At 40.7% G+C, this 10,036-nt stretch overlaps 2 protein-coding genes across 2 annotated transcripts in view; one reads left to right on the top strand and one right to left on the bottom strand.

The window, feature by feature from the left end:
• Positions 1-262: 262 nt before the first annotated feature.
• Positions 263-6,767, bottom strand: TXNL4B (thioredoxin like 4B). The gene is made up of 4 exons (XM_006909820.3): positions 6,517-6,767; positions 3,747-3,915; positions 2,254-2,405; positions 263-807 (listed from the first exon to the last, which is right to left on the bottom strand). The coding sequence occupies exons 2-4, from the start codon at positions 3,876-3,878 to the stop codon at positions 642-644; spliced, it is 450 nt and encodes a 149-aa protein (XP_006909882.1). The 5' UTR covers positions 3,879-3,915; positions 6,517-6,767; the 3' UTR covers positions 263-641.
• Positions 6,768-6,963: 196 nt separating this feature from the next.
• DHX38 (DEAH-box helicase 38) overlaps positions 6,964-10,036 on the top strand; it is an 18,042-nt gene continuing 14,969 nt past the window's right edge. Inside the window, 4 exon segments of the mRNA XM_015587781.2 lie at positions 6,964-7,202; positions 9,211-9,541; positions 9,905-10,032; positions 10,035-10,036. The exon segment at positions 10,035-10,036 is cut by the window's right edge and continues 52 nt beyond it. Coding sequence (XP_015443267.1) covers positions 9,219-9,541; positions 9,905-10,032; positions 10,035-10,036 — 453 coding nt within the window. The 5' untranslated portion in view covers positions 6,964-7,202; positions 9,211-9,218.

Genomic DNA, 10,036 nt, shown 5'->3' with positions numbered 1-10,036 from the left:
GGGCAATTTAATAACGCAGAAGGTAGTAAATTTGCAAACCAAGACACTGTTTTCAAAGTCTGAGCCAGAAAGACTCCAAAATAAAACAAACTTGCCTGCTATCAGTAAACAATTATTCACTCCAAGAGAACCTGGGACAATTAGGACTGGAAATAAGACAGCATGAGGAAAATAAATCTATGAGGAATGAGGAATGGGTGAGCATGACGCAAACAGGGGTGTGTATACGTACACATCTAGAGAAGAAAATAAGTATTTCTGCTCTCATGGCAACTGATCTTCCATTTTACTTGTGTATCAAATAAACAGTTAAATCAAATAGTATTAGCCGATGTTTAGAATTCAGCATTATGTTAAGGGATAAAGAAAAGCACAATATAAAGAGAAGTCAAACAAATCATGCTGGGGAAATTGACCACGGCTGACTCGACTGCTCTGCACAGAGTAAACACTCAGGCTTCCCAGATCGTCACAGTCCTGGTGGGGTCTTCTACTTGGGGCTGGTACTTTCTATACGAGTCAAATCTCTCCTCCACTGGGACACTCAACGCGTTTCCAAAGGATTCCAGAATAACAGCACAGCTGTGTTCAGGCAGTTTTGAGATGTGCCTTTCTCTTCACCTCTGACAGTGGAGAACATGCTAAATGTCTTGATAGAGAAGGTCATATTTGGGAATATTCTGGGGATCGATAGGACTTTGGACAATAAGTTTTCCCCTCATTGCTCCTCGATAAATTACTTCAATCAAATCTATGAAGTCTTGTTTGGTTTTGAAACTTCCCACAAACTTAGTGTGATCTGGAGACCTAAGTAGCATAGAAGAGAAATAACCTTGCTCAGAAATTTTAATAATGACTTGCCGAAGACCTCCAGGATAAACAAAATGAATAGGAGCTCTAGGACTCTTCTTGTCAGGGAGACTCTAGACACAAGGTCCGACACTGATTCTTCCATTCGCGATTATGGTGCCCATTTGATAGATGGCTAAAACCAGTGCTGCGGGCCCCTGAGACAGCGCGTAAGCCCTATCATGTGAAAAGCTTCTGCTCAAAATCTGTTTTAATCACTTCTCATTATCAATTCCCTGAGTGTTGGTGTGGGCATAGTTTTGTTGTTGTGTTTGACTAGGCACTGTGCAAAGCTCACTAACTAGTCATAGTCTTCAAGTTCCAGTCACTTCTACTTTTCAGTAGTGGATATTATTATTACTATTTTTTTACTATTTCAAACATTAAGTATGCATACTGTGTAAATTTTTTTTTTTTAGGAAAAATAACCAGTAAGGCCAGAGGCCACATTTCAGTGGCTATGCTAATCACACGTATGGATATATATGCATTTCTTTTTGTCCCAATAATGGGAATCATATCATATATACTATTTTGTAATGTGCTTTTTTCAACTAACATATGAATATCCATGCAGCCAGTTTTTCCTAGTTTTAGGATTATTTTCATTCAGATAAATTCCTGGAAATGAAATTGCTGGGTTAAAAATTTTACATGTTTTTAAGGTGTTTAGTATGTAGTGTCATAGACTGCCCTCTAAAAAGATTGCACCAAATTAATACTTACATCAACTGTATTCCAGAATAAATAGCTTTAGAATACTTAAAACATAATATAACCTTTTACACACTTTCAAACTGATAATGACAAAGCAGGTCTAGAAAAGTAAACATCTCAACCACATTAAGAAATGATAACAATTCTGGATATATTCAAAGTAAATATTAAGTACTCGAATGCTGATTGAATGGAGTGGAAGGCATTAAAGAGATTTCATGTTACTTATTCTTGACAGGCTTTGCTGAAGAATAACTTCGAAATTCTCTGAGTGGCAGGAGATAGGAAACTTGGCAATAGAGAAGCATGTCTTAGTTTGCTGGAATACTTTTTTAATAAATGCAACCTACTAGTCCCAAAAGTCTAAGAATGACATACTTTGTTTTAAATGAAATTCCTGGGAAACTTTTAAGAAAATAATTCTGTATTTTCTAGACTGAAGGATGGGTAATGCCTCATGACTTATATTATTCTTTCAAACTTAAGTAGGAAATTAAAATTTGCCAATCATACCAGAACACTCATTTTACATCAAGTTTCACGTAAAAAATTGGAGAGTGCATCAACTAAGGAAACACTACCAATACAAGATTCACAGGGTCACCACTGCATACAAATCGGTGAGTTACCGAAACTACGTAAGGGAAACTTTTTAGACTGCAATAACTTCATATCGACCTAACTTACCCATAATCCACTTTCATATGCTGCCCATTGAAGAAAAACACAGTAGATGGAATATAACTGATGTCAAAATAGTGTGTATAAACTGGAGTTTGGTCCACATCTACCAGATATATAGCAGCCATTTTACTCAAGTCAGAAGACGTCTTAGAAAGCTGCAAACAAGGAAAGAGAAGTAGGTTACATTATGAGAGGCAGCCAGTGTTTCTTCTGTGAAACTTTTTAATAGAATATTCTGTTTGAAAAAAATTCCTGGGCCAAGAATCTAGCCTGTTTGAATTCCACATTAGACACAGTATATTATCACTCAGAGTCTGAATCATTGTTGGTAGGGTTATGAAAGGGCCCAAGGTAAACTGTGTGAATATATTCCTTCATTTCTTTTCTATTTCTTATTGTAAAGTTTTTATAAACTATTTAATTTATAAAACCCATACTCAAACAAATAAAAAACACAACTCATGTAAACATGTACTGCACTGAAATTCTCCCAAATCTCTTTCCTTCCAATCCCCTCTCCAAATGATAATTATAAACAAAAAGCAAATACTTACATGGTACTTATGTGCTAACTGTCCTAAGTACTTTATACTTTTAATCCATTTAATCCTTATAACACTCCTACAAGATATGCATTATTATAGTCCCCATTTTATAGGTGAGGAAACTGAGGCACAGGGAAGTAATCTGCTCCTGGTCACACAGCCAGTAAGTAGTAAGGCTGGGGTTTGAACTCAGGCAGCTTGGCTTCAGAGTGTGTACTCTTGACCTCTAGTGCTAGTCTTCCTCTACATCTGAGGGTATAATTCCGTGGCTCTTTCCCGCCTCTGGAGTAACATAACATAATCTCATTTAATCACAGTACATTGGATTCTTACATAGCATTCACATAGTGGGTGTCAGCAATAGAAATGATGGAAGAAAACTCAGTTCTAGGGTCTCTCTCCATGACAAAAAGAGACAAGAATAAACCTATTTTGTCCTATGCTGCCCTCCTTTCTCATCAGAGTGTGAAGATGTGTTGTGAAGTCAGAGACTGTCATCAGGCACACACTGGAGCAGCACACTGGTAAAGCATATTTGCAGGAAAAGAAAACAAAGTTCAAATCCCAGCTCTACAATTTCTAGTCCTGTGCCTGTGGGAGGTCACTTGATATCGCTGGCATTCCTCTCCCCCCAGGGAACAGTAATTGTAATGTTCCCAATGTTGTGAGCACTGAGTAAGATGATGTTCATAGAAGCTTGTTAACTATGTTTCTGGTCTTCTACTGCATTGTTGGTGGAGTGGAGCTTTGACAGCTGCTAGTGGGGAAGGACATCCAAGACAGATTGAGCACAGTCACAGATTTAGGGGTTCAGCAATTAATGAAAGCATGCTAACAAACGAACAGCTATATCTCTAGGCCCTGGCTGTGCCCTTTCATGTACTTTGCATATGTTGAAGTGAGAGTGTATAGGTTTTTAATAAAAACCATTTATTTAAAAAATTCACTTACAATATCATCTAGCTGCAGACAAACAGGATCCTCGTCTCTCCCAAACCTGAGAACCAACACCTTCTCTGCAGTGCTTTTTATCGCTTGGTCAACTTCTTTTTTGCTAGTCAGCTTGGGCAACAGGAAGCTCATCTTGAAATGATCCAAATATTAATCCTCACTGTCGGTCCTGAAATAAAGTTGCAGTATTTAAAGGCAGATCAAGTGCGTGAATCCTAATTTAAAAAAATAATTTAATTTTGGAGTAGGTAATATGTATGTTTTTTTCCAGGGGAAAAAAGGATTTCATACAACACAGTATTAAAAAAGGAAAAAGAACAAACTAAATGCACAAATAGGTGGCAAATAAGTCCACCAGTTTAAAAAGCAACAATATAGAAAGGTATACTATGAAAAATCTCCATTCCTCTGTCTTCTCTCAGTTGGCCTATTCCCACTGCCCCTTTCTCCTCATACCAGGTAACACTTTCATTAGTTTCTCATGTATCTTCTAGAGTTTTGTGATGCATTCACTAGAAAATATAAATATGCATTCTTGTTTTCTCATTCTTTTACCCCCCCCAAAGTAGCCTTTTCCACCAGTGTTTAAACAGGAAAGAGGCGAAATCCTCAAAATTGGTCCTTTGAAGACACTTCCATTAAGGAAGGGTATAGGAAAACTGGGTTCAGTGCTATATCCTGGGGCTAGTAACAGTGGAATGCTGTTCCCACCTCTAGGCCTGAAGAAGCCATTGGAGGGAGTTTCCAGAATTGTGTGGTGATTGATGAATAGATAAGGCCACTGTATATAAAGTCGGCCTGCATGCAGTTAAGGGAATCAGCCACTCCCCTCCTCCACCTCTCATCTCCACTGGTTGACTCCAACTGGAACCAAAGGGTAGGGGAGCTAAGGAGGTAAGCGACCCTTCTGGTCCCACAGCAGTCTAGAGGAGGAGGAAGAGTGGCTCTAGAGGGGGCAAATGACAGCCTTCCAGCACACATATGACGTCCTTATTCACTCTTCTGAACTCTGCACTTTTTTAAACCTAACATATAAAGATCTTCCCATATTGCTATACATAAAATTTACAATTTCTTTGTCACAGCAGCATACAATTTCATGCATGTACCATACTTTTTAAACAGTCACTTTATTGATGAACATTTGTATTACCTTGAATCCTGGTTTAAAGATCCTTGGTGCATATCTTACTAGGTGCCTCATCACATGGCAAACAGATTAAGAATATGTGAAAACCACACATATGCACACACAAAAACAAATTATAAAATACTGATAGAAAGGGCCCAATCCAACCCCCTTTTTACAGATTAGTTTGCATATAGTTACACTTCCAGCTACAAGAACAAGGACTAGAATGCAGACCACCAAATTCTAGTCCAATGTTCCTTCTACTTTTGATTAGGAAACTCTTTAATCAAGGAGCTTTATTTTTGAGTCCATCCACGAGAAACCCGTTGAAATACTTGATATTTTGAATTCATTTCCAACATTGGCTAATGCTATGAAAAGGGAGGATTTCTTCTCCTACTTTTTGGTGACAAGTCACATTTTAAGATATGAATTAATAGGAATTCATACAGGAAATAAAATTATTCCAGTAATAGATCATAATTTAAATAGGGAAGGTGACTGCCAGGAGGGGCTTTATCAAATGTGAGTGGCTGAACAAATTATTGATGAAAGTCAAAGAGGGGTCTGTCCCACTACTAGAATTCAAACAAACAGCAACTCCTGTACCTTACTGACAAAGAGGAGGAAGTGAAGGGAAGACAAAGCTGTGGAGGAGGTGGGAACTGGATAAATACTGGAAAGAGGAGAGGGAAACTGAGACCCCATTTAAGAAAATGTCCACAGAAAAGGATACCAAAAGAGAAGTTACAAAAAGGAGGTATAAATGGATAATAAATATATTTCGAAAGTTAAGCTTTACTAGTAAGCAAAGAAAAACCAATTAAAAGATATATTTTAAAAAGCTATGAAACTGGCAAAGATTAAGCTATAATGGCAAGAGTGTGAATGAAGGGTATGCATTCATGGTCCCTGCTGGAATGTAGAGAAACAAAGCTTTTCTTGAAAGAAAACTGAAAGAAATACTCTTCGATCAACAATTACAACTAGTTTTGAGAATTAGTTCTTAGTAAATAATCAGACATACGCACAATGGATACTTATCACAATTGTAATGGTGAAAAACTGGAATAAACTTAAATGGCCATTTAATAGGAGACTGGTGAAATAAAAGACAGTACCATCTTGCAATGTGCTATTATACAGCCACTAAATGTTTAGAGATGAACATTTCAGAAACTGAAAAGTCCTCATGATAAAGAAAAAAGTTATACCATAGTGTGATACACTTTATATTAGGTACAAAAACCTAACCGAAATGCAAAAGTACATATTTAGAAAGAAAAATAAGGAATGAATGCCCCAAGACACCATCAGTGACTATTTCTTTGTGAACAGACACGTGATTTCTATTTACACCGGAGTGCACGTCTTTATTTTTCCAAAACATTCGATACTGTTAACCCTTGAACAACGCGGGGGTTAGGGCGCCTAGGACGCGCGCGGTGGAAAATTCACGTACAACTTAAGACGGCCCGCCACATACACGTATTCCCAACCGCGGATCCAAAATACAGCTGACCCGGGTTCAAACGGAGCAGTCCAACCCGCGCTGTTCAAGGGTCACGGATACATTTTTAATGATGTCTGTGGTTGGGCTACTCCTGGCCCAAAACGGCTAGGGAAGACGGTACTTACTTTATTTGTACAAGTCGCCTCCCTCTACTTCAGGACTGTCAGCAACTTGGGCTCCTTTTCTAAGGAGTCGGGAACGGGCGGCTCCTTTCCTCTGCCGGAACCGCCGCAGAGGCCCAATACTAAAGGAACCTGGGGCTGTTGCCTAGCAACTGTCGGGGCCACTTAAAGAGACGGAAACGGAATAGGAAAACGCACAGGCGCAGTAGTCGAACGCGCGGTCGTCCCCGTTCTACAGCCCAAAAAACAGGAAGTTATTCTGGTCAGCATCCACTTTATCCGGCTTTGACCGGATGCCTTAGAGTCACTTCCGCCCTTATTAAAGATGACCGACTTTTCTTTTCCCTCCCACCATCTCAGACTAGAGGCGGGACCTCGTCCGTTAGACCGAATGCGATTGGTCGCAACGCGACTCCGAAGTGTCTTGATCAGAGTGCCAGAGGAGGGCACTCTAGCCTTAAGGACCAGGTCGCGTTATATCCCATAGTTCGAGCCAGGCACCCGCATTTTCCGGGTTGCTCTCTATGGTCTCTTTGGGCACATAGAAGGGGCCGCACAAAGTATTATGGGACAATAATGGCCGCTTTCAAGGTGTGAGTTTTCGCTCTCTAGGGCTATCGGAGTGAGGAGTGGCGGCGCCGGCGCCCCAGAATCCGGGACAGAAGGGCCCGAGAATCGGGCTTGGTGAGGTGAGTGTCCCTTCTTCCTTCCTGACCTGCCCTTCGCCAAACATGGCGGCTCCAGGTGGCGGATATCGGTCCGTCGCTCAGGTTCGGGCCTGGGTTTGGAAAGTCTCGTTCCTGTCACTCGACTTGCCTTACTCAACCTAGGGATGCTGCGCAGGTCCGGCCTGGCCCGTCTTTGCTCATTTTTCTGGTTATATACTGCTGTCTAGCGCGGCCTCACTGAGGTCCAGGGATGCTGCCCATGGACACCCTTCTTTAGGTTTCCCACTCCCAGACTGACGCCGAGCCCAGTAGGACTTCTTGTGTCTGCCTCTTTTTTGTCACAGTGGTATCTCTACCAGCTGATCTCCTCTACTGGAATGTTAACTCCAAGAGGGTAGGATTTTTGCTTCTTTTATTTTATTCTCTATCCCTATTGCCCAGAACAGCGATTGGCTTACAGAAGGTACTCAGTAATTGTTGAATGAGTAAATCCAGTCTTTTTCTCGCACCCCATGTTGCTTCTTTGCCGTTAGTCCTCCGGAATCCAGTCCCTTAACTCCTTATTTGTTCTCAGCAGCTAGCTAAATCTAGCTGTCAGACTCCTTGTCCTGTGCTGCTGGAATCTTTCCTTGTTGTCTCTAGAAATGTTTCATTTCCTGTTTTCCTTTAATCAGTTTAAATTCATTCATCCATTTATTCATCAAACGTTCATTTTGCTAGGCACTGAGTACAGCATCAACGAGACAAAGTTCTCTCTTCTGCATAGAATGGCATTCTAAGGGTGTATTTTCTAGTTCAGATTACTTCTGAGTTGAGCCTGTATATTTCTGCCTTTTTGTTTCGATTTTGGCACATGTACAGATGTCACCAATACGCAGCTTTCCCTTTTCTCTTCTACCCGATGACATTTTTCAAAATGCAGTTCTTGTTTCTGTGTCCGTATATGTGTCTAGTCTGTTTGACAATATTCCTCTATAGAGCTGTGCATGTTAATTCAAGCTGGGCAGATCATTCTGGATTCTGGTGGTACGATACCCCTTGACAGTTCATTTGCTTCATTGACTTGTTGGAATGAGGGGAATTGTCCAAACACTCAGAATCAGCGTATGTTTATAAGTGGATGGTGTGTAATGGGAGGTAAAGAGGAATTTGTTACAAGTAGTGCCAGGAAATCTTACAGTCTTCTAAATACTTTTCAGAAACACCATTTTCTAAACTAGAGCTTCTCATCAATATTTTTAGTGAGCATGGATTGTTATTAAACAGATTTTGACTGCTGTGAGACAGGTTTTTTCCTACAAAACACAGCTGAGCTAAAAAAAAGCCACTGAAGTAAGGATCACATGGATGGTAGCCATATACCCCAGCAAGTCTGCTGTATCTGTAGTTTAAAGGGAGGGAGATGTAGAACTCATGTGAAAAAATAGTGTGGGACTCAATCAGTATATAGAAACACAGCAAGTAATATAATGTAACAGTTACATTTATGTAACTCTGTGGTTTCAGAGAACTGTCTTGTTTGATTCTCACAATAACCTCATGGATTAGGTAAAGCAGAAAGTATTTCCATTTTACAGATACATAAATTATGCCCAACCAAACATTGAGTTATTTGCTTATAATTTAACAGGTAGAAAATGTTAAGAACCTGGAAGTCAGGTTTCTGACTTCAAATCTAATGGTGTTTCCTCTGTACTCCCATTGTAGATACCATCATGCTCTAGTAAGTGTGTCATAGTGAGGTCTGAGGATGATACTTTCTTGGTCCTGGTGTTTAGGGTGGACATGTGTGTGTCTCTGTCTATTTCTGATGTATGTTGGGGTAGGAGTAGGAGGATCTTTTGAGATTGTCAATGACTTGATGGAAAGGTCTTAGCAAGAAGTACTAAAGAAATCTTGGTCTTAAGGGGGAGGTTAACCCCCTAAATGTACCTATAACTACAGTTATTTTGGGCTATAGCAGAGCCAAGTCTTCACCCCTCTTATGTCTGATACCAAATGGTTTGTCTTCCTTCCGGAGAAATCCCAGAGCCTGTCATGGAGGATACCAGTGAGGATACTTCGATCCATAGATTGGAAGGCACTGACCTAGACTCTCAGGTTGGTGGTCTTATTTGCAAGACCAAAAGTGCAGCCAGTGAGCAGCATGTCTTCAAGGCTCCTGCTCCCCGCCCTTCACTGCTGGGACTGGACTTGTTGGCTTCCCTGAAACGGAGGGAGCGAGAGGAGAAGGACGATGGGGAGGACAAGAAGAAGTCCAGAGTCTCTTCCTACAAGGACTGGGAAGAGAGCAAGGAGGACCAGAGGGATGCTGAGGAGGAGAGCAGTGACCAGGCTGGCCGAAGTAGCCGAAAAGACAGGTAAAGGCTTTGGGATGCTTTGACCCAAAAGAGATGAAAATAGAGGCTAGAAAACAGTGTCCCATGTTTATCTCTCAGTTTTCTTGTTAGACATGTAGAGCTTTATGATTTTATTATGATTCTGTAATATCGAGAGTAGATAAGAATTTCGTATTTTCTTCAGATTTGTGGGGAATGGTTAAAGGCGAATAAAGAGTAGTTGATGGAGATTAGAAATGCTTGGGGTTGTTGCTGTACATAAGCCTACAGTACCAGGGGATAAAGTGGAAAGAGACAGGTCACTTGTTTGGCATGGCCAGAGGTTTTGGGGCAGGGTTTTCCTCCTATGGAGGGGCTGTTTACCAGGTGCCCTGCTTGTTTCAGACATTATCGATCTGCTCGGGTAGAGACTCCATCCCATCCTGGTGGTGTGAGTGAAGAGTTTTGGGAACGTAATCGGCAGAGAGAGCGGGAGCGGCGGGAACATGGTGTCTATGCATCATCCAAAGAAGAAAA

This window comes from Pteropus alecto, unplaced genomic scaffold, assembly GCF_000325575.1.
Source record: "Pteropus alecto unplaced genomic scaffold, ASM32557v1 scaffold42, whole genome shotgun sequence".
NCBI lineage: Eukaryota > Metazoa > Chordata > Mammalia > Chiroptera > Pteropodidae > Pteropus > Pteropus alecto.
Note: the sequence above shows the minus strand (reverse complement) of the source record. Positions and strands in the feature narration are given on the sequence as shown.